Source organism: Anopheles bellator, chromosome 1, assembly GCF_943735745.2.
Source record: "Anopheles bellator chromosome 1, idAnoBellAS_SP24_06.2, whole genome shotgun sequence".
Classification (NCBI taxonomy): Eukaryota; Metazoa; Arthropoda; class Insecta; order Diptera; family Culicidae; genus Anopheles; species Anopheles bellator.
In genome coordinates this window covers 37,047,562-37,071,524 of record NC_071285.1, presented here as the reverse complement: position 1 = coordinate 37,071,524, position 23,963 = coordinate 37,047,562, and the positions used below count along the sequence as shown (strand labels likewise).

At 49.6% G+C, this 23,963-nt stretch overlaps 1 protein-coding gene across 1 annotated transcript in view; it reads left to right on the top strand.

The window, feature by feature from the left end:
• Positions 1-23,283, top strand: part of LOC131216830 (uncharacterized) — a 35,627-nt gene extending 12,344 nt beyond the window's left edge. Inside the window, exons 2-6 of the mRNA XM_058211415.1 lie at positions 4,785-4,930; positions 9,399-9,609; positions 11,357-11,468; positions 13,002-13,177; positions 22,943-23,283. Of these exons, the coding sequence (XP_058067398.1) occupies positions 4,785-4,930; positions 9,399-9,609; positions 11,357-11,468; positions 13,002-13,177; positions 22,943-23,283 (986 nt within the window). The remainder of the gene's footprint in view (positions 1-4,784; positions 4,931-9,398; positions 9,610-11,356; positions 11,469-13,001; positions 13,178-22,942) is intronic.
• Positions 23,284-23,963: the final 680 nt, after the last annotated feature.

Sequence of the window (23,963 nt, the reverse complement as noted above, 5' to 3'; positions counted from 1 at the left end):
AATACACCGGGGACTGGGCTACCTAAGTAAAATAACCACCTGAGATCCTTGAGACGCTCGAGTGTGCCAACGTCAGCCCGGGCAATGGGCAGTGCCATCGTCAGGCCCGGCCTGCTGAAAGGCTTCCGCGGAAAGGGATCAATTTTCCCGCTCGTTTGACCCAATCATCATTCAGATGATTAACTTTCGTTCACTCATCACAGGAGATCATCATATTTTTTGCCACCGGAACTGGGGACGCCGGGGCCCGGAGGACGACATTCATTTGCTTGCGGATCGAGCCAAGCGCTCAGCAACACCGCTGCGGGCCGCTGCGGGTTTGGGGCTTTTGGGGGAGAAAAATGTCATTGTGTGGAGCCTTCCGTTTTTTTTGTTACTTCCACCCTACTCACTCGTGTCTTTGTAACCTGGCTTCCCAGGCCAGGGCCAGGGCGCACAAGATTTATGATCCCCCTGGAACCCCCCCAGGAGCCAGGAGCAGCGGCAGGATAAAGTGACTTTCACGTTTGAAGGATATGATAAATCTTCTAGAACCCAACGACCGAACGGGGCCATTCAACGTGCCGTTGCGTTGTGATCGCGTACCGATGGCCGAGGATTATCCTTTAGCAGCTCGCCGCCTTGAGATGGCACTCTCTCACACAGATAGAACCAGCATACGCACGCATAGAACAAAGCTCACCACGGCACGTTCCCGATCCGACAGAGAACGAGCGTCAGAGAGAGCGAATGCGAAGGATCCGGTTTTCCACCGAGCGCCCCACCCGAAAACGAGGAGGCCCCAAATGTGGACATGGAAAAATAAGTGGCAATAAAAAAAGAGGATGAAAAGTATGATTTAGAACGCCACACGCGCGCGATACAATTCACGATGTCCACCATATTTGTTGTTGTGTTTGGCCCGTTTGTGTTGCTCGAGGCCGCTTTTCCCCAAACGGCTGGCGGCCAGCGAATGATGGATCGGTGGGCGGACGACATGTAGGAAGGGATAAAAAGGTGGCACCGTCACCGTGTCAGCGGGGCGAACGATCGGTGCCGGAATATTTATTGTGATCACCGCAAAAGGACAATCATTTAAATAATCATAAAATGTATCCCATGCCTGGCCGTTCCGTGGTGGGTAGCTTTTGTGACTCATCTTAATTTATCACAGCTTCATGATCTTCGTCCGCGGTTCGGTGGTCCATTAGACGGCACAGGCACAGGCGCATCATCATGTGCCACATAAAATATTGTTGTCGATAAATTCGACGCATGACACGCACGTCGCACTGATGGAGTGATTTGAGCGCCCGCGCCGATAAGGAAATCCTGTCGGGAAGTCGCAAACGTTATTACGATGCTGGCGTCATCTAATGCATGGTGGCCTCCGTCAGGGTTTCCTACAGGTCTAGCCGCCTGCGTAGCAATTACGCCGACTGGTGTCAAGGTGTCCTTCCAGCCCAAAGCACAACTCGAGACTCTTTCGCGGGTAACGCGGACACTTTCCCGGTGGCCGACTACTTTCTGGCCAATCTTATCGTCTAATTAAAATTTGTGATTCTTCCTTACAACTGGCCCATTAATTAAAAACTTCCGCGCCGGCCGGCTGGTTTGCCGTGCATTATGCAGCGCCACTGGCTGGTAAGTGGCTCTTCTTGTCGTAACATTTCTTGTCCACACCCCAGATTGTGGGGCGCGAAACCACTAAGACGTGGATATCCCCATCAGCACCGTGTCGTTGGTGCGGTTCCTTTCCGTTTCTTTCTGTGAGCTTCTGTGGTGAACTGAAACCATAGAGCACCGGCGGGTGGGTCCGAAGGGCACAAGGTTTTCTGGAGCCGCGGTCCCCTGGAGGGTGCTTCATTAAAAGCGAATTTCTTAATTCCGGAGCGCAAAATGGCTCCCAAATCAACAATTTAAAAGCGGAGGCACAGCGGAGAGAACTAATGGTCCGCGTTCGAGAAAAGGACGCAACCGGGGACTCAGAGGTTGACACGTTCCGGCGACACGGCATGCCTGTTCGGGGCTTTTTTTATTCTTACAAACTATTGTACAGAAGTGAAGCAATTCTCCAGTTGGCACTCGCCAAGCACCTGAGGTTCCGGAGCACCTGAGTTCCTTGCAGAGGTCTGGTTGCAGCACACCAGCCATTCAGTGGCTCCAGATGACACTAAGCTCTGCATAATTTATTGCCTTCCGGTGCTCGCCTTCCGAAGGCGGCAAGGCGAGTGACGAACGGGCACCTAGCATTGGCCCGCATTGGTTGGAACACATGCACGGACCTAGCGCCAGCAGGATACCCGGGGCTGGACGGATGACTTACGGGCCCGCCTTACCTACACGAGTGCGCAATAAAATGTGACCATGTTTCGAATCTATCATAACACCGAACACCGGCACCGATTGTTTCTTGCAGCAGCCCGGCGAACGGCGAAGAATGTGCCGTACCTCCCCAAAAACCAGGTCCTTTTTTCGCCGCACGATGGGCCTACCACGACGGCCGTTGGTCCAACCTGGCTGGCTGGCTGGCTGGCTGGCCGGCCGGTGTGATTAATGGTGACAGGGAAACAATGAATCAATTACTATTTTTGCATACATTAGCGCGTGAGGGCGGGCGAGCGTTTTTGTGGTAGTGAGCGGGTAGGTAGTGAGCTCCTCCCCGGTGGGCGTTATGATTTCTTGTGAGCCACGAGGATGACAAATGGATTACGAGCAGGCGGGCGGGCCCATTGAGTTTGACAATGTGTTAATGTAGCAGAACGATGACAAATAGATGGACTAGACGCGTCGGCAGAAGAGGCAATAAATGTCGCAGCTGGCTGGACAAGGACGGCAGTCGCGGCAGGATGCTTTCAGGTGGCTTCTGCAGTCCATCTTCTAGCCGGCCGTGATGATAAAGTAGCCCTTGATGAGGTGCAAAATTGGCAAGCAATTGGTATCTTCAAGAATGGGCGTCCTTCGATGACGTACCGGTTAAAGCTAGCACTCCGACTCCGCCAGGGACTGATGATGTGCAAACGGAACGCCCGCGGGGAGCTGGGATTGATTAAACATTCATTCGAATGCACTGGGAATGCCCGACGCTTACCTAAACGCCGTGCCATATTTGTCTTTCAACAGTGCTGCCCGCTGCTCGTCCTTTCTTCCCGTCTGCCAATGGCTGGCCGTGTGCCGAGAGGCAACATTCCTCGGTGGAGCGCATCCCGTATGATAGCCAGCTCAATTAAACTCAATCGTCGTTCCGATCCCCGGTGGAATGTTGCGCCAGAACCCATTCCCATCGTTATTTCTGTTGGAACAACTGATTGCTCATTTCATGCCAAGCGCCATGTGGATGGGAGCCTCCGACCAGCACTCGGCCGATTTGCCGGTTACATTGCGCAGCATTCTTTCCTGCCCGGTAGCATTCCCCGATGGAAGCCGATTGCTCGTCCGTGCCCCTGGACCGGCATTGGCCCGTGATTAACTGAATCTATGTAATCGTCAATCAAGCATCTATCAGCGAGCGAACGAACCGTGGCACTCTTGTTCAACTGCGGATGTCCTGCGGACATGTGGGGCTCACTTTTACAATGTCACTCTCGTTCGCTCGAAACGGAAACGGGATTGAATTAAATTAACACGAAATGTGTATTCGGGTTGGCCCCCAATAAAGAAAGACCCGGAACGGAGCCGTGACGTGTGGCAAGTAATGGCACCAAAAAACAGGCCGGGTTCGAGAGCAATAAGAAGCGGTAATTAGCTGTCCTGTGGGTTCGACTCCACGGGTAATAACAAACATAATCATCATCATCAGCATCACCATCGTCAGCATCGTGTTTGCCATTTCGAGTCAGTTTATTTCCCATTTTCATCGGCACCGCGAAAAGCCACCGCGGGAAAGCGCTGACACATTGGCCGCGCTCAGCGACACTGATGCGTTCTTAATGGCACGGAAATTTGGCGGATCCCAAGAAATGTTGTAATGAATGTTAATACAATCACGATGATCATCATTATCTTGGTGCTGCTTTTGTTCCACCCACTCGCGCAAGCCGCTCGTCAAACGTACGCCATCATTATGCTGTTAGACTCGACCTAAAATGGACCGAAATCGTAAGAGTGCCGGTTCCGCGGGACGGCCTCGTTTCGCCGGGGCGTTCGCCCAAAAATAAAACCGCCTGCTTGTTCGTCACATTTTGTGATTTAATTGTTGTAAAATAAATAGAAATAAAAACGCCCACCGGAAGTGGATAACCGCAATCGCTGACGGCTGAAGATCGCGACGAAACTCGGTGGCAACAATAAACAGCCGCCAAAGGATCGTCGTCGTCGTTGTTTGGCGGGGAGCAAAAAATGGAAAGCCGTGTTTAGTGAAGAGCCCTTCTAATTATGATTGCAGCCGCGCTGATGAGCATCTCGCTGAATGATGGCGATGATGGTGCCGATGACGGGGCACCACCTCAGTTGACGAAACGCACTTCCGATAGGGCACTCCGGTGGCTTCAAACCCATTACTAACCGCATGGCATCCGTGTGTGTCTTCCGGGGGAAAATTTAAACTTCATTATCCGGCGTATGTGTGCGTGCGTGTGGGTCCTCGAGGAGGAGAGCCCGCCCGGGCGAAAACAATAATAATAATCGAGCATATCTTTAATCCCACAACGGAAACGATCTGTCGCCAAGGCTCATTAATCTTCCGGACAGGATTCTGGAAGCGCTGCGAGTTCCATGTTGGCCGCGGCCAAACCTAATAGAAATTCCGTGCCATTCATTGCCCCCCGGCTAACCCACCTCTTCGCTCGCTCTCTCTCTCGTTTCAGACTCGAACGAGGCGAAAGCGGCCCACAGAAACTCATTAGGTCCATTACAAAGTCAATTTATTACCAAGAACAACACTAGAGTAATTAGTCAACGAGGAGGCCTAGCGGTGCTGCCCTGCAGCGTCACCATGACAACACCAGCCACTGTAAGTAAGTATTTTGTTAGTGAAAAGCTTCGGTTCACTTTGGTTCCTATGATTTGGTGATTCAGTTTATTTTCGCATTTCCTTTCTTATTTTATCCGCCGTTTCCGGCGACCGTCGGTTTTTCTTCTCTTTTGGCAGGCGAATGCTCCGTTTATTACATGTTTTAGTTGTTACAACATTCGTTAAAAATTGACAATGTTTCTCCATGTCGCGAAGATGCCGTCTCCCGGCTTGTATGAAAAACGAACTTCAACTGGAAAAGCGAAATTTTGAGAAGGATGTCAAATGTCAAGTTAAAACTCGTTCTATTGCTTTCTTGGCAAAAAAAAACTATAGAACTGTTAAATTTTAAAGAGCATCACCTCAGGTCACCCATTTCAAGAGAAGAGCAAAACAAAATCTTTTTGCGTCTTGACTCGACGCTAAAAAATATCCTGACTTCATGACCTTCCTGGTAAACATTACCTTGTTCCTCGGTTTGCATCCTCCGTCCGGCAACATAATTCTGACTAACAGACCAGAACGCAGGGTGGTTGGGGTGTACCTTCAGCCAGTTCGCCTGTAAGCCTTTTTATCGTCCCGATACCTTGGCCCATCTAGGTCTTGGGTGGGTTTTCGACATGTCTTATCCATTGCACTTAGGGCGGAGATTTTTCTCTCTCTCTCTCTCTCTCTCTGTCGCATATGGTTCACTATTGTTTCAGTGCTGATCTAGTGGTTCTTTTTCTTTCGGAGATGCCATACCCGATAAAACCTGCGAACGATAAGAACGGCAAGGTTTCAAAAACACTCGACCGCAGCGAACAAGTTAAAGCTAAAGGTTTGGCCAGTTTCTCCCAGGCAGTCGAATGTCGCTTTTTTTTGCTCTTATCCAACGGCCGGTCGACAAGTCCGGAAACTTTGGTTTTCTTGCTCATCTCAGTCCCATTTTCTCCCGGTCTTTTTGGTGATCTTTTTGTACCGGACGGACGGACGGGACACTAGTAGCGGTACTTCAAAAGAAAGTTCTTAACCCAATCAACGCGTGGCCATTCGGGACTGAGGGTGAAGTTTCGCCTCGGCCGTCAAGAGAGTTACGCAAATTTACGAGGTATTTAAATTTCAGGCTTAATCTGAACCATGTCTGAGTTGCTAAGAATAGTATTCCAGAATGGAAACTTCTGATAATAGATCCCGGGGCGAGGCATATGTGCTCGATTTCAAATGGGCAAATCATTTTCCACAAACGTAACATGCACCGTGTGGTGCTCGCATTGCTAATTCTACATCCAATTTGTGCGATTATAAGCATTAGCGAAGTGCGACGGAACGATGGAGATATTCGAGCAGCTTTTGTGAATTCCACACACGGGAAAAGTTTGCCGCAACACGATCGCTACATTTCCCGGGAACGCAGAACTTGCCATGAGACCGGATGCCGGTCCGCCCCTAGAGGTATTTTCTTACCATCTACCACGGTCCCGCACTCAACCTGCTGTTTCCATGCTCCCCGGGGTATGTGCAACCCGAGTCGGAGGATTGCATTTTTGTGAGCTCCCAAATAAAAGAGCCGGTTGATAAATTAATTTTCTTTTCCGACTTCCGGACAGCTGTCTACCGGCGCGAAGGACATAGCGACGACGACGACGACGACGACGAAGGTGACGTTATCGGTTGCTTTTAATTAAGTTGCGTCGGGCGTTGCTGTTGCAGTTGGGCCAGCAGCCCAATGCATTCGGAACCGGTGCGAGAGTAGAGCGTAGAGGTGATTAATGGTGGACCGACCGATGGAGTGCGGAGTGCGAGTTTGCGACTCACGTTCGACGGTGACGGTGACGGTGCAAAAGTAGACAAATCTAATTTCAAACTTTGCATCATAAGAATGAGATTAATTTATGTTATCAGCAACACGAAACCGAGCACCCGGTGCCCTTTGGGGTTCCCGCTGGGTAATATGTTAATTTAATGTCCTAGAGTACACACGTAATTGGGTTGTTGCGCTTCCACCTGCTAGTGCGCCCGATCGACCGACCGATTCCTGTGCCAAATTAACTCCACCCTGGGGCAGGAGTTTCTCGTTTCAAGTACGTGCCCGTACACCGTAGCTTATCGACCCCTAGTTCATAGCCGGGTCGGGTCGGGTCGGCCATGGCATGGGTTAGCGTCGAAAAAGTGCTAATAAAATAATACACCCGGTCCGGGAAAACGGTGATGGCCGTTATGGAAAATTCAATTTATCTTCATTTGATCTCCTGACTGTGTCCGTCCCGGAACTGTGTCGTGCTTTCGCTCTTCGGGAGCTTGTTTTCCCGTACGAAAATGCGGGGGAAAAAAACGTTTGGGAAACTTTTCCTCGGTCGCCACATGGTACCCCTTAGACGGTGGCCAGCTCAGCGTCTCTGTGGCTGGCAACGGTCTTTGGTTGTTTTCATTTTTAATACCCTGTGTCCGGGAACGGGTTATTCGGTCGATCAGCTGAGCGTCGGGAAGTTGAAACACAAGCGGAACAAATCCGTCCGCACTAAATATTCGACGGAGCTGAGGTTTTCCAATAATAATTCATTGTCCCGGTGCGGCGGCGGAAGCAGTTTTTCCTGCTCAGCCCCAAAAGCATGTCCGATCCAAGGGCTTTGGCATCGACCGGAGCACGGTGGCACTAAGAAAAACAAACAGTGCAAAAGGTTAAGCAAACAGCAACCGCCACGGACAGCGTGTGCCGGGTGAAACAATAGCAATCCGCTTTATGCTGCATCGTTCCTCCCGCCTAACGGATCGCGTACTTCATTTCGCGGACTGTCCAGAGAGATGATGATCCAGGTTTGGGAGGGATCGATTCCCGGGCCACCGGGCCGGAAGATATAATAATAAAGATGAAAACTCTAAAGAGCACTTGCACTATTATGACGTTTGCCTTGAATAAACCGGAGGGCACTCTGTTTAGGATCGGACGGAACACTCGACCGGCTAAATCCTCAGCATCCTCGCGCCATGAGTGGTGTACACGGTGAAGCAGATTGAATTTTACCACGAATCCACTCGTGTCGATCCAGCGAGAGAGACAGAGAGAGAGAGAGAGGGAGAGAGTGACCGGTCACCAGAGACCAGCGCCGAGGGGCGAAATCTCCTGGCGTGGAAATAAATAAATCCGTGTTCCTGGCCCCATCGGGTCGGTCGGGTTTCGAAGGAAAAATGTTTTCCAACACGTCCTAGCTGGTGGCCCATACAGTGTGGATCGATGTCGTGAAGGTATCCGGTCCCGTTCGGTTCCGCCGTTTGCCTTTTATGGGTCATCAAGGCCAAAAAACCACGTCAGCGCCATCGAAACCACTCGGAACGGTGCTCACTTCGTTGGCCTTTCGCTTCGCCCTCAGTTCCTTTCGGTTGCCGAGGACGACCTTTTCCGCCCCGCTGCCGGAATATGCCATGATATTTTCTTATTATTTGAAGTTCCACGTTTTTTTCTGTCTTGCACACTGTAACCTCTCGAGCGCCATTACGGCTTTTGCATTGTGTTGGGAAGTCGCGGGAAAAGTATTTTTATGTAATTATTAATTCTTGAAAACATCGCTTCGGATTCGTGTCGATTCGCGAAGTGGGCCCGGTTCTTCAAGCTCGAACATTCCAGGGGGAAGGTCCTTTTGACCTTCACAGCACCGCTTGATGCTGACAAACAGAATGATGAAAGTAAGGGCCTACAAACTTTCGGTTCTTTTTCGACACTACGCGCCAAAAACCATTAAAGGCCACTGTCAGTGGGAGCTTCCATTAAGCTACTTCACCATTTTAGGAAGCTTTTAGGCGGCGCAAAATTTGTGTTCACGCACCCGAATGCCCGAATGTACTCCCGGGCCGGGTGCGCTAAAATCACGGCCTCATCTTTTCAACTTCGAACGCCGGCAAGTGCAAACGAGCCCGCAAACACACTTTCCCACAGCCCGATTGGACGATTTTTTGTCGAAAATCGCACAGCCTTCACTGTTGAAGGGGTTCCAACTTCGGTGGCCGTGAGGCTGTGAGGGCTCTTTTCTGGCTCACCCGACTGGCAGCCAAAAAAGGCCCAAAGCCGGCGGCGGCAATTACAACAAGTGAAAATTTAAGAATTTATTGCTAATTGAAATTTTATCCGACACTGCGACAACCCCAGCCAGCCAGCCGGCCGGCCGGTTGGAAACCCTCCGGGGAAACATTGTTCAGCAGAGACAGAGCAACCTCTTCGGTGACCTTCTTGGGTCTCGGTGCTCCTGTTGGTACGCCATCGGCAAGCCTTTCGCCAAGCCGGTAGCCGACACAACGACGGTACAATTAAATTTTTACTCCACTCTGTTCTGCACCAAGTTCGTTCGTTCATAAGCCTCTGATTTCATTAGCCGTTTCCGATCACCTCCGGGTTGCATCGCCTCAATCTTTCGTAATTGATACAACCAAGCTTGATCGAGTTTTCGCCGGGCTTTTGCCGGTCTTGTTTTTGTTTTTTCCCTTTCTCTGGCAGGTGTCCTGGTTCCGCCGGAAAGACTACCAGCTGCTGACGGTCGGCCTATCGACGTACAGCAGCGACGACCGGTTCCTGGTGGAGCACACGCGCCACCTCGGTAACTGGGCGCTCCGGATAAAGAACGCTCGCAAGGAGGACGAAGGACTTTACGAGTGCCAAATCTCCACACATCCACCCCAGTCGATATTCATCGAGCTTAGGATCGTCGGTAAGTAATGGAGGCCCGACCCGTCCGGGCCGACCTTCGGGGGGAAGTTATCTGCAATCTCGGAGCAGCCGGCCGCCGGGTCGTGAAGTGCCATGTGATGGTCTCTGCTCCTTGCTGCATCGCGTACCTTGCGTGGGGGAAGAATGTAATTTATATGTTAATTCGTGATGAATTATTAGCCACCGGGGAATATTTTTTCAACCTCCCTCGCTCACTCGCGAGGAAGGCGAGCGGGAACAAGAGGTAAAGAACGTGGAAAACTCGTGACACTTTTCGGTGCTGACCGTAGACCCGGGTAGTTAACACGGGCGGTGGTGAAAATTCCAACACCATTTTCGAGAGCCCTCCTGCATCTGATCCTATGCGTTTTGGTGTGGTGTGGTGGGAGTTCGCCGGAATGCTTTGAATTTCACCATCATTGGTATTCGCTGGCCGAAACATGCTGGTCCAAAAATAGTACCACCAGACAAAAATTGGGCAAAGAGAGCGAGAGAGAGAAAGTTGAGAGATACAAGAAACGATGCTACATAGAACAACAATTGCCTAGACTCGTATGATATTTAAATAGCGAGATAATATAAAATGCTGCCATGTCTGTTAGTAACACAGTTTGATTTGCTTAAAATTGCTTGCACAATCCATCCAATTTGAGCTTAAGTTATAGGAAACGAAATAGGAAATAAAAACATATCTGCTTATCCATCGTCTATTGACGTCGTACTCGTAAACTTCTTAACGATAATCGTTTCAACACTTCCAATTAGTATTATCCGTTGACCGTCTCACTTTCACGAACGAACTGTTTGTGCATTGAAGCCTTCGAATCATAAAAATCGGTCAGCATTGTCTTTATTCTTCACTTCACGTTTTGTTTGTCTGTTTTTTGACTTCGTTCATATACCACACGAAAACTCTTGCTCTACTCATATACATATAACCATTCACTTGCTGTAACAAATTAAGAATCTCAGTACTAAAGTTACAACCATTTTTTTATGTTTTCTCTTTGTTCCTTTGTTTTTTTTTTGGTAACTCGGAAACTAAACCTACTGACATTTGAATGAGAAACAACGTTTCAAAGAAGAAGAGTAAAAATCCCGAAAGGAGTAAGAAAAAAGGATCAATGATAGGATCAGCAGCATTAGAACATTACAAACTAACTGAGTTAAAAAGTAGATATATTGATCTAAATTTAATTAAATTTAACCGATAAATTGGCGACAACGATCTCATCATACGTTACGAATTGATTTTAACAGTATTGAAATAAATTCATTCCATTTTGAGTAAAGTAGAATATTTATCTCGTTGCGTTGCGTAAGTCCGATCTGGTCACCACAAGATAGCTAACGCTAAATAATAGCTCTTTTTATCTCGCTAATTTATCTCGTCTTAGAAAATCATTCTCTTGACCATTCAATACAATAAGCAATCAATTGACACTTGAGTACGTAAATATTTATTGCAAACATATTAAGTGGACTTTAAAAAGGGTAATTGTTGTATCTTGGTGTTTTCGGAATAAATAAGTAGTGGCAGCAAACGTTACGAACCATCCAATTGGCGGGCACATATGCACTGGGGTTGCAAATAAACACAAGCGTCGACCATTGTTGGACCGCGTAGTAGACACCGGTTGGCGCAGCACGAGTGCAGCGATGTGGCCGGGCGGCTTCGGGACACTCATTCCGGACGTCATCTTCCATTATTTTCTTGTTCTTCTTCTCCGTTTCGCTCCCCCTGGCAGAGGCGGTCGCAGAAATTCTCGAAGCACCCGATTTGCATATAGACGAAGGATCAACACTGCGGCTGGAATGCAAACTGAAACGTGCCACCGAAAGTCCGCTGTATGTCTTTTGGTAAGTATCCAACTGTGTTTCTGCGTGTGTGTGTGCGCGTGTATTTGTGTACCGGACGTGCGGTTGTGGTTCACGGGGCTTCGTCGAATCGGTTATGAAAGATTTATAGCCGCACGAAATATTGGTGGCGCACCGCACCAGGACGACCACAACAACAGACACGGAGATAGAGAGCGAGAGCGAGAGAGAAAGAATGACACAAATAAGGATGCGCGGTCGTGATGAAACGAAATAAATAAATATCCGTCAAGTGGGATCCGGGCAACATGTCCGGGGTGGCTGGTCGATGGCTTTCGCGCCGCGCCAAACGTCGTTTGTAGGGCGAAGCAATTTATGATCCTCGGCTGCAGCCCCGTTTGATGTGGCAAAAGATGAAACGGCTGTGATCCTGCCATCGAAGGGTACTGTCCCGTGTGATCGCGAGACGGTTACACTCGCGATCGGACTTCCGGGCATAACGTTGAGAGCGGTCTCCAGGACACCCGACAAAGCGTTTGCAATTATGTTCCATTTCAGCGTCGACGGCGCACGTGCTGAAGCAATCCGATCGAAGGCCGTCGGTTCCAAGGAATGCGCCAAGGAGCTGTTACACGCTTTGCCCAGACGCCAGGAATTCCAATTTATGGTGATCGGTGAAAAGTTTCGCTTCAAACGGATCTGAAAAATCGCGTTTTTGAGGAATCGCGCTCGGGGAATCGCTTCAGCGAACGATTATCCATTTGCGTGGCTTTTAGATAATTTGTTGCAAACAATTCATTCCGATTGAAGCGCGCCTGTTGGCGGCATCAGCAGGCATCCGGTCCCACATCAAAGCCACGGACACGGAATGATGAATGAAGCACTGGCGGGTTGGCAAACCGTGCCAAGGAACCCGAGCATTCCGAGCGTCGTTGATGCGCGCTAATTCTTGACAGCAACATCCTCGACGCTACCCGGCCCGCTCCAGCCCCGATTCCAGGACCTCCGACTCTCGCCGACTCGGCCACGTGGATCGGCTCGCCGTGTGGACTTTGAAAATAAAGACGGGCCCCGTTTATTGGGCCGTTCTGTGAGATGATTTATGTTTCACGAGAAACGAGCCGGGCCGGGCCCGAAAGGCCCGTGAAAAGTGAATTGTTTTCCGGGGCGCTGCGTTTGCCGCTGCCGGCCTCTGCCATTACAACTCCATTAAAGCAAATTTATCTTCATCATAAATTTAACCAGGCCACGCCAGGCCGGCACGCCGGAATCGAAACATTTCGTTTCAATTTGTTTGTTAACGTCCAACTTCTTGACCAACCGTTCCGTTTGTTTCCGGGCGGCAGGAGGGATCCCTTTTTAACGGGGCGCCATTTATGGGTTGCTGTGGTGGCTTTAAGGTTTAAGTGGTCCCAGGATGGTTGAGACAGAAGGCAATATGTGCGCTGATGGGCGACGATTTATGGGCGGGTATCGAATTTCAATCCACTTCCACTTCATTCCACTCAGAGCCGCGTCTGCGTTTCGCTAATGTTGTTTGCACTTTCTCACCTTCTCGTCGTTCGGTTTGACCAGGTACCACGAGGACCGGATGGTGAACTACGACCAGGAGGATGGCGTGTCGGTGTCGAGCAGCAAGCTCACCTCCAGCATCCTGACGGTGCGGAACGCGACGGCCCGGCACGGTGGCAACTACACCTGCGCCCCAGCCAACGCCCGCCAGTCCAGCGTCTACGTGCACGTGCTGAAAGGTGAGTTCGGTGAGATTACTGTTTATGCTATCCCGTCATCCGGCGACCAATTTCGCTCCCGCTGTGGTCCACCCACAGTGATGCGGTGCATTTTGCACCATCGCCAGCAGCTGCCGCCCGACCACCGAAGGCACTGGAAGGGCTCTCGGACACCGAAAAGCGTTTCTAGAGAGAGAAAAAAGAAACGATCGGGTTCCGGGTCCCGAGCCACCGAGACCGTCCACAAAGTCCGGAGCAAGAAAATTCATAAATTCGCCTATCCCCGACGGCGGCCGGAAAAGCTGGCTGGGGCACCAGCTTTTCCGTGCCGCAAGTTGGCGAGCAACCGGGCGGCCCCGAGGCCACCACTGCAATGCATCATTATCGGACACTTTGTGAAATATGAGCAGTGCAATAACATATGTTCCGTTCGTACCCGATGTGGTGCGAGGGGATCCGTGGCGGGCAGCAGGATCTTGGGGCGAGCGCTAACCATACTTCTGTCAGCACACACACCGTGAGGGTCGTGCCGGCGCAAGTTTATTCCTTTGAATGGTCCCTTTTTGGCCCGGGAAAAGGATATTTTGGGGGCAACATTTTGGTGGGCCCGACGTCCTGGCGTCCGGGGTATGGTGTATGTGTCAGGCGGGTGGTCAGGGAAATAAATATACAATTTTCTTGTTCACATAGCTTCAAACCCCGGGTCCGAGTTTGGGTGGGCGGCACGGCCTTCGAAAATGCCACCGAGGGCAGCAACATGGGAAAGAAATTTAATTTCCTTTCACTTCCGTCGCCAAAAGAGACTGACATTCACGGAGCATTGGTGGCAGAAGGTGAAGAAGAAGCAGCAGCGGCCCGAAACCCGAAATAGGCCCCAAAAATTGTACGTTGAAACACTGGGCAGCATGCGGGGACCCGTTTTGCGGTGTTTGGCAAGTGGCCGGCCGGCCGGAAACTTTTGACCCTCTGCCATTGCGCTCGCCGCCGCCAGGACGAAGATCGGAAGCCGGAGGGCCGCAGGCGATCGGGCATCGCCCGTGTGTATTATTCAAAATTCGCCCCAAGAACGGAATGGAAAACTTTATTTATGAACTCGGTGGGCCACTTTAACGCCCCAGCCGGTAAACAAACCGGGCGACAATGAGTCGGGCCATTCCGGTCCGGACCGTCAGCGTGGGAATCGAAACTTTTTCTCGCACATTCCACCCTAGAGGGAGGCCGGTGACAATTTTTTCCCCGGCCTCGGGTTGAAAGTTAAGAAAGTGAAACATTGCTTGTGCCTCATACCGGAAACCGATCTGCTTGAGGGCCGGGGCCATCGGCCATGATTCCGCGAGCATGATTTCGGTGCCACGGTTTCGGACATAATTGGCTTCCTTTTGGGGGGTGGTCGGCAACCGGCACCCACCAGTCGCGGGGTGGGAAAGGCCATAAAAGCCAATAACTCTCTTGAGTTGCTTTTTTTAGCATCATAACGTGGAAAACCTCAAACGGGATGCCCCAACATGCTGATAGTGCGAGCGAGTTACTCGCTACCCGTACGACTCAGAGGCGAGCTTCCCGAGGGCATTACTTTCAGTGGCTCTTATTTTATGATTCGTTTGCCATTTCCTGGCCATCGTTCTGTGCCTCGGCTGCGGCTGGGGGCTGTGGTTTTGGAGCTGGGCCGACAAAAGTTGCTCATCGTGACGATGGACAGGAAATAGGTTACACATTTGCCCGTTTGCACACGCCAACTTCATGCCTGTCGGTCGTCGGCGGAAGTGCAAGGAAATGAATTTCATTAGACGCATTTATCATACTCTCTTGCTCGCTGGAGTCTTCGTGTTCCTTTTTTTTTTGTTCAGTTCAGCGATTTATGGTAGCAGTAAATATGTCACCAGAGGAAAGTTTCGGAGAAAATGGTTGACGTTGCTGTTGGTGGCTGAAGTACTGAGTCATCTAACCTTCACCTTCATTTGGGCCTCGGAACACACGTTGATGAAACATCCACTTAATAGTAACCGCATGGTAATGGTTGAGTGGCAGGTTAAACTGTATGATCATTCCTGTGTGGCAATAGTTACGAAAGTGATCTCCCTCTCGAAAGTAACGACTGGTACCGTTTATTGAAACACGTACCATGAAACACATAAATGGGTGGTCTAATAAGTGTCCTCTTTTTTCAATTATTTAGATTAAACGGCTTAATATTTTTCAAACCACGGCTGGCTTAGCAGTAGCACATTCGATGGACCTATTTTTGAGTACATTAACAACAATCTGTGGTCCTATCTCGGCAATGGCAATTTTGATTTAATTCTTAAGGTCGTCAATGGTTGCTGCTTTGTTCGTTCAACAAGTTTCTTTCATCCCAGCCCAAAGATAATAGTCCAACGGTGTCAAATCACCGCTTCTTGGAGGTCAATTCACAACACCATTTCTGCTGATTATTTGCTGTTCGAAGATGCGGCTCAAACAATCGATCGTGGCTGTCGCTGTATAGCATGTAGCGCCGTTCTTTTGAAACCAACATGTCGCCCCAGTTTTTAGCTTCAATTTTGCAGAAGAACCAATCTGCCAAAATCCGCACCAAACAGTCACTCGTTTTGGGTGTTGTGGCTTCTCTTGCACGCCTGATGGGTTTTCTGAACCCACAAACGACAATTATGCTTATTAACATAAACTTATTAACCGAGGTGGAAATGAACTTTTCAAATATCTTACCGGTTGAATTGACGATCTACCACTTTGGAAATATTTTTCTCATATTTCCGAATTTTTTGCAACCAAAATTGTTTCACACAAAAAAAACAACAACAATCAACCTTTCAAATAAAAGTTCATGCAATGGAAAGTATTAAACCGTTTTTTATAACCAAATGAATTAAGTGGGATTTTTCTTAAATTTTTTATTAATTCATTTATTTATTTATTTATGCGTCAAAGAGAATATATTTTGTCCTCCAACGTCATTAAAGAGTTGATTTGTAAATTAGAACTTATTGAGTTCTTGTTGAGGTTAATGCTTTAATGAAAACGTTCCGGAGTTTTTCTATGCATCAATCATACGGACAGTAATGAAAACGAAACTGCAGGAATTACTATCTTATCATAATTAGCTTTTATTGAGGCACACCTTCTTCAATATCTCGAACATGTTCAAAATTCTCATCGTTGTTAATCACTTTATGAACTAATTTTCATTACTTTTTTGTCAACATCTGCGCCATTCATGAGCATGGCGAAAATGCAAAATATTCCACCGCAACAAACTGCAGCAAAGCAAAAGAAAAGGATTTGGTCCTAGACAAACTCCAACGCTAACCGTAAGATGCAAATACAAGGAGAATAAAGTTCAAAGCAACTCGAGTCGGATCTTTGCCTCATTTTTGGACATCACCGTCAAAGTCACCGCAGCAAGGCACGGTTGAAGTGGAATGGCGCACAAAAAAGTGGAGCGCATAACCGTGGGCCACTCAGCCCGTCATGATGGAACCACATAAAATGTCGCCCTTGATTTGCGCTTCATCAGGCACCGAGCTCGGGCGATTGAAGCAAACCCGGAGCAGCAGCGTTCGGTCCGTGGTCGGTGCCCCCCCCCCCGCTATCCAATGATTTATTTTATGATGGTTCGTCGTTTCGAAAAGTGTCATCCGCAGCGGTGCACTTTACTTCCACGGTGCTCCGGTGCGCCGGTGTGACGCAAAACTGCATTAAGCATTCATTTGCAAGGCGCGCATTTTGGGGTGTGGCGCACAAAAAAGGGAGAGCCGCTTTTTGCCGATGCAGCGGCGGACTTTGCCAGTGGAACGTGGCCAAAGTGGATCCATTTTAGCGTCGAGTTATCGCACTTTGCACCGCCGTTTCCCGGCGTACCACCGAAGGCTCTTACACGGCCCTGACAACTGTGATGGATTCGTCCACATTCTTCGGAGGGTTCCTTTTTTCAGCGGATTTTTATGCCCAGCCTGTGGCCACCAATTGACGGGCCGTCGGGCCAAGTTAGCTTGACCGGCTCGTGGCGATACGGTCTTGCGTTTCGTCCCGCTTTCGCCGGACGCTGGCCGAAAGGCAAATGCCAGTAAAAAAGTAAACATTTTCATTAAATAAATTTCAATCCATTCCGTGCGTCGTGCTCCGGGCTCCGAGCTTAGTGCTTTTGGCTTCGGGATGGACGGGTGAACCAGCTGGCAAACGCCAACGGCAGGACCTCTTCCCAGTCGAGACAGGAAAGAGTCCGCTCAGTTAAATATCTGCAGCACCTCATAAACCGCTCCACAGTAAGCCAACAACACAGGCACGAGCCGGGGAGAAACTTGCCATTTCCATCGAACTCCGCTTGCCAACGCAACGGAACCTTTGGCAAATAAACATTCATTTGTGGAATTATGTAAAATTAAGTTCACTCTCCAAATGGTACGCCGGATCGCGCGGTTGTGATTCTTGGGCTTAACTTCTGGCGGTTGGCTTGATGTTTACGATAATTGTATTGCTCTCTGGACTTGAGGGAGATCTGGGCCCGTGGTGTGGAGTTTACGTCGTCGCTGTGGACATTCTCAGCGTTGGGCAGTGGTTCTTGCCAGTGGTTACTTGCAGCATAGAGTGACAATGTTGAGATAATAGGAATAGAAATTTTGCGCTCATCACATTAACAAGGCTAACTTCATTGAAACAAATAGAACTAATGGCGCCTGTGAAAGGGAGAGATCTTGGAACAGAAATAACATATTTTGTTTCAAAGTTCTTTTGGTTCCATAAATTTTGTTTTGGTCCAATGGAGCCGAAAAGTGAGTGTTAATAGAGTTTATATTCGGTATGTATTCTCATTGACAGACCGATTGTCACAACGAAGGTTTACATAGGACGGGTTCGTACAATGTCGAACATATGTTCCCTGCAAAAATTAGATCGATTCTGATCGATTTCACAGGAAGAAAGCATAGTTCTGCGCCGTTGAACTTTGTAACAGTCCACCACACATAGCTGCCAGGCCGTTGCGGGTCCACGGAACACTCGAAGCTTGGAGCGGTAATTTTCAGGATGTGGGTCGCGAGTTTGCTAAGCCTTTCAGCACTCGTGCCGAAGTTACCGCTACCGATAACTGGCTGCGTAACGGGCACGAAAAGCTGCCCGGTTTATTCCTCCACGCAGCTCTGGGCCGGGGGATGTCCCTGGCTCGGCGCCAGACTGGTCTGCTCAAGGAGTAAGTTTTATCGCCGGAAACAAATACCGTTACACGGTGGCGGCTGCCATAAATTGGAGGCGCTCGCGGTAAAAATCGCGACCAACTTTACGAAAGCGTCCATACCGTCCATCGGACTGCGGATCCGTTTGCCGCAGCTCTCTCTCTCTCTCTCTCTCTCTCTCTCTGTCTCTCTCCCGTTAGTGGACGACGAGTGGCAACGGAAAAAAGAGCTCCGTTTTGAAACTGCAACCGAAGTCACGTCGATGAGACGTGAAACGGGTCTATCGGCCAGTTAAAAGCTGCGGAATGCACGGTCCGTTGCCACGCACACGGTGGACGGGATTTGAGCCCGGGGGGGGGGCGGGCTGGTCGCTCTCCCCGGAAGTTATCTTTTGGCTGCAAAATTTGCCGGACGTGCTTGGGAAAACTATTGTGTAACATCCTCGGCCTCTCGTCCCGGAAGGAGCGTGCAAGCCGAACCGCACACGCCACCACCGTGTCCGTGGACGCGCAGATCGAGTTCGCGAGATGATCAGTTGGGCCGGGCCGGGTAGGGCTCATAATTTATGGAAAGTTTAACGTCTTTTGCTGCCGCCGCGGCCGCCTTTTTTGTGTGTTGCACTGTGTGAAAGTTATTTTACGATTTAATTCCGCCCGGCCAGGACGAGTGCCACGGGAGACGTTGCACGGGAGGATGTTTGTGTGGAGATAGTTTTGTTATAATTGATTTACTTTCTGCGCACCAACCGTCTACGGAAGTTCATGAAGTTTATTTAATTACTTCCGACGCTCCGGATGATGATGCAGAGCATGTGAGCTCTGCAAACAGTTTGGCCGGGCCGAGAGCCTTTTTTCGCGGTCCTTGTTTTTGGGCAAAAGAACACAGTTTCAACCTCGCACTCGTAGCTCTGGGGTGGACTCTGGGGTGTTTGGGGATCCGCGCGTTTCGTTTTGATTGAAATAGTTTGGCGCATTGACGTGCAGCACCGCGGACGGCGAATGTGTGTCTCCTTAAACCCCGTTTTACCCGTTGGTCGGAATCGAACGATAGAAGCAACGGAAAAAAGTGGAAACTTTCTCGGAAGTTTGTTGGGTTTCGTTTCTTTTCCTTGCGCCTGAAAGAAACGTTAAATTGGCGAGAGGAGTAATCCTTTTTCCGCCCGGTTCACTGGTCCATTCGCCCGCAAGCCAGTGAACTGTGAATTGAATCGAGTAGAAAGTTTTATCAATGTTTCTGCTCGTGCCGAGGAAGGAGTGCCAACGGGGCGCACTTCAGGGAGCAACGAGAGCACCGGGCGTCGCTCGTAGATCTTTCACGGGCTGACGGCTTCTGGCAACCCGTTTGCGGTGGCGCACGATACATGTGATGTGATGATAGTTGCACCGTCAAGTGACACCAGGATAGCCGAGGCGCTCAACCGTTTGGCCGGTGGGGGTCTCGAAGTAAACCCGCCGCTCGCTCTGGATTGGGTTAGGAAGTTGAAGAGCGTGTAAAAGTTTCGGTTCTTTGCCACAGAGTACCGAAACGGGGAGAATTTGTGTCGTTGTGTGGCTAGAGTTTTCTTGCCAAGTTCGGGTGCGTATCCTGTAACGTTATTACACCGCCTGCGGGCAACCCACGGGAGCGTTTCTTTACGCTATCCCCGAAGGAGCCTTAAAACCGAGAGGGTCGTCAGGACGATTTTTTTATATTGCTTTCACCTGCAGTACGCTGCACCATTCACAGGGTGTACAGGTGTAAAACGTAAGGGTGTTAACCTCGGCGTAAGCGATAGCCGGAGGCCCACGTCGGTAAACCCTTTTTATGCAAATGCTGCGACCCTTGGGAGGCTCACCGGTGCACGGTGAGCGACGGAACAATTGCAAAAAGTTGGTTTCCATTTCTTGCCGGCTGCGTGTCATACTTCCGGTCAAGTTATGGTCGGGTCGGCCCAACGGGACAGCAAAAGGACACTTTTGAAAGGCCTCAGAAAGGAAAGGTCAAATTTCAGCGCGTTCGCCACACCTTAACGGGCTACGCTTGCCTAAAAGGATTCGCCACGTGAAATGTTTTCTACCTCTTCTTGGATGGCTTACGAAGACCTCCATAACGACAGCGACTGTCAAATGTGTCCTAACCGCAAGGAACGAAAGGCGCTTTCCAGTTAGGCAATTTGGCATGTTTACTGTACAACTTTCGGCGCTGCGCAACTAGCGGCCAGGAGCGGACAAAGTACAAATCAATCTAAATGTCTCTGCGACCCACCCTGCGGTGAAACGCTTGTTAGTCATATCTTCACGCCTGAACTAAGGGGCGAACCTTGACGCTGACCTCGTTGGACCGACGCCCAAAGAAATCAATCTTCGTCAAATGTGCGACGACATTTTCACACCTTTCGGGGCCGGCTCACCTCACCACGTGTATCGTGCCTAGTGGAGTCCATTTTTTTTTTCAAGCACCCACCCTGATGACTTTATCCCAACCTTTGTTTTGATTTGACCGAAAACCAATAAACTGCGAGGCGGAAAAAGGGCAACCACCACGCACAATAAACAGCTCAGTAGCAGCGGCATAAGGCGAAGCAAGGGCCGAACACCGTGTCGTAGCGTTGGTGTGTGTCCGGGAGTCAAAATTGATGAATGTCTTGAGCAGTGCCACCACCCGCCCTTTGTTGCCGGTATTTTTATCGGAAAAGAAAAAGCGAGAAAATCCTGACCCGAACCCTAACCCTGTCGTCGCTTAGAATGGCCCCCAAAATTTTTTTTCTTCCGGATGATGAATGATGGCAAAAAAACCTAGTTCATGTCCAGCATAAGCACCTTGCACCGAACAATGGGTTGATGACCCGCCCTTCACACGGCTGCGGGGTGCTGATTGTAGGCAAGCAAAGTGTGAAAAGCTTATCTTTCTTTTGGACTTTTGTGTCGAGAATGTAGCACCCTTAAGTGCGGTCCTTTTTTGTTGTTGCCCAAACAGCTCAAATGAGTTCCATGAGAGGAGGATTGGTTGTCGCAAGTCCCTCATAATTCTTGGGTTTTCAGCAACTTAAGGACGAGAAGGGCTTCGGTTGGCCACTGATTGCCACCGTACGTGCCAGGGAAACGAGTTCCGAAGCTACAGATTTATCTTTTCAATTGATTTAACATGTCGACCTTTATTTCAAACAATCATTTACCATGAACACAACTCCAAAGTTATGTCTCAACATTAATTGCCTCTACATCAACACCGATTGGTAAATATTACAGCTGGTTTTGCAAGGTATTTATTCAGAAATAGGTTGCGTCCTCTTCAAAATCGCGCTGGTGCGAGCCGTCTGGGAGTCTGGAAGTGGCGAGCTGATTGAGCATCTTTTTCAAATCCAGCCAAATCCTGGCCTATGCTAATGACATAGACATTGCAGCTCGATGGCTTTCCGATCCATCAACCAAGCTGCCCAGAATCTGGGCCTTCAGATTATCGGTTATCGGTTTCAAGACGAAATTCGTGGTGGCATCGTCAGTAGCCCTACGAACAGCGTCGGGGAATATACGTGGTGACGTGTACGTGAACTGAAGAAACTAATTCGCTCCTATCTCGTGTCGGTACTGGGTTGATGCTCACATATTTGGTATGTATGGAGGGATAATGGAGAAGCCACTACAACAGCGAGCGAACTCACCGTGGTGCAGTGTATACGCCTTGCCAGGCTCCTGTGGGCTGGTCATGTCATGAGAAGGCCGAATAACGAACCCACGTCAAGACCTCCCGGTGTTGTGATGGCGAATAAGGAAGAAGATTTATTAAGTTTATTCTTTAGTAAGAAATTTCTTCACCATCTTGATTTAATCGTTGTTAAAACCTTACCCAACATGCCAAAAAAAGCAGACCACGATAATGCCATTCAAAAAACCTTTACGATCGGTGCGCCTAAAAGTATGCAACGTATCGAAAAGCCCATTCTAAGCAATAATTTCTCGAACTGATTTTTTTTGAATACTTTCAACTTCTGCACTGTGCGTTGCCTAAATATTTAGGCTTCGGCCACTGCCAGCATGCAGAATTCAGGTTCTCATTCACTGCCCTGCCCATGCTGTACGGTTGAAGGATCAACTTCAGCTGCAACAACGAACACCACATTTAGCGAAACTTTCAGTTATTAGTCGACGGACCGAGAAGCGGAACGGATCCCTATCTTTAAAAGCTGCCCCAACAGCTGGTTGTCATCGTTTTTTTTGAACGTACGGGAGTACCATGTTTTTCTGTCCGACATGTTGACTGGTGTAGGGTTACTTTCCGACCGCAGCACCATTTCGACAGCAATCGCCGGGGGCCCTTTTCGGCACAAAACACACAGTAAGGCATACACATATTTCCATAACAATAAATCACCGCTCCAAAAATGATGCCATCCGTCGAGGGAGCGTCGGGTTTTTGGGGGGTTTCGTCAGCGTTTTAAACATCATCACGTCGGTCATCAGCCGATGCGATTCGGTGACGTGTGGATGCTCCTATGTTCGATAGTAACGACAGTCTGAGTTTTCTGGGCTGCGTCCGCTCATGTGTGCCATCCTGCAACGTTTGGTTCCACAGCTGCCGTACCTTTGCGCCTGGTCATCATCCTGCGTTTTTTTCTCTTTTCCACTCGTTTCAATTGCAGGTGAAAAACCGGAGGCGATGCAGGTGCCACACAAAAATCCGACCGCCACATCCGGATCCCGAGCGGCGGCCGCGCTGACGACGACGTCCTGCCTGCGTGTGGTTTTGTGTGGAATGCTTCCAGCCTGGACGACGATCAGCCTCATCCTGACGGCGCTGTTCCGGTGGATCCCTGCACCGGTGGCCTCCGTGCCGGGGTACCGGACCGGAGCGGTCCGGCACGGAGGACGGTCCCTGCCCTCCCTGCGACACGCCTCCACGCTACTCTGTATACTAATTGCCCTTCTACTCTCCGTTAAGACCTTCTTCAGCAAAAGCATTAAACTGTTCGATGTGGTTTAAAGGTAGCCGAACGTCGTCGTCGTCGTCATCGTCGTGCGGTAGCTATGAGCGAGTGCACCGTTGGCGGACTAGACATATAAGTATAAATATTTTGTACAGGTTTTCTAGCATTAAAACTGTGTAGGGTTAAACTTTACGGGCGACTTAGGGAATGAAACCGGCGACGGCCGGCATGGCTCCAATGAGTCTCTCGAGGCGAAGCGTTATCGTCGCACAGGGAATGCGTCACTTTGCTTGCACCGAGTTTAAATTGCGTTCAAGCGACCAAAACAGGCTCTGATTCTCGGGGCACCGAGAATTAGGCAGAGCATCCTGCAGCCTGCGATTTACTTTAAACCGTCTCTCTTCATTGTTGTTTACGATCCCGACTGGGAAACACTCGGCCAGGACAAGCCAAGGATAATCGCCGAGCTTGGTTGCTGTCCGCGCGAGGACTCCCTCTCTCAGTTTCTTTTGAACTGGTGCGCCCAATAGCTCTCGCGGCGACAAGGACACATATCCCAAGGAATGGCTCAAAATCAATCAGTGACACTGGCGTTGTTCGAAGGTAATCGGCCGTAAGTGGGATCGCCGAGAGGCAGTTTGTTGAATCTAATTGGAGTTGGGTCGAACTTGGGCCTCGCGTTCGCTGGGAGCGCCTGGAATTCGTGGAACGATGAACGAAGACTCGTTTTTCTGCC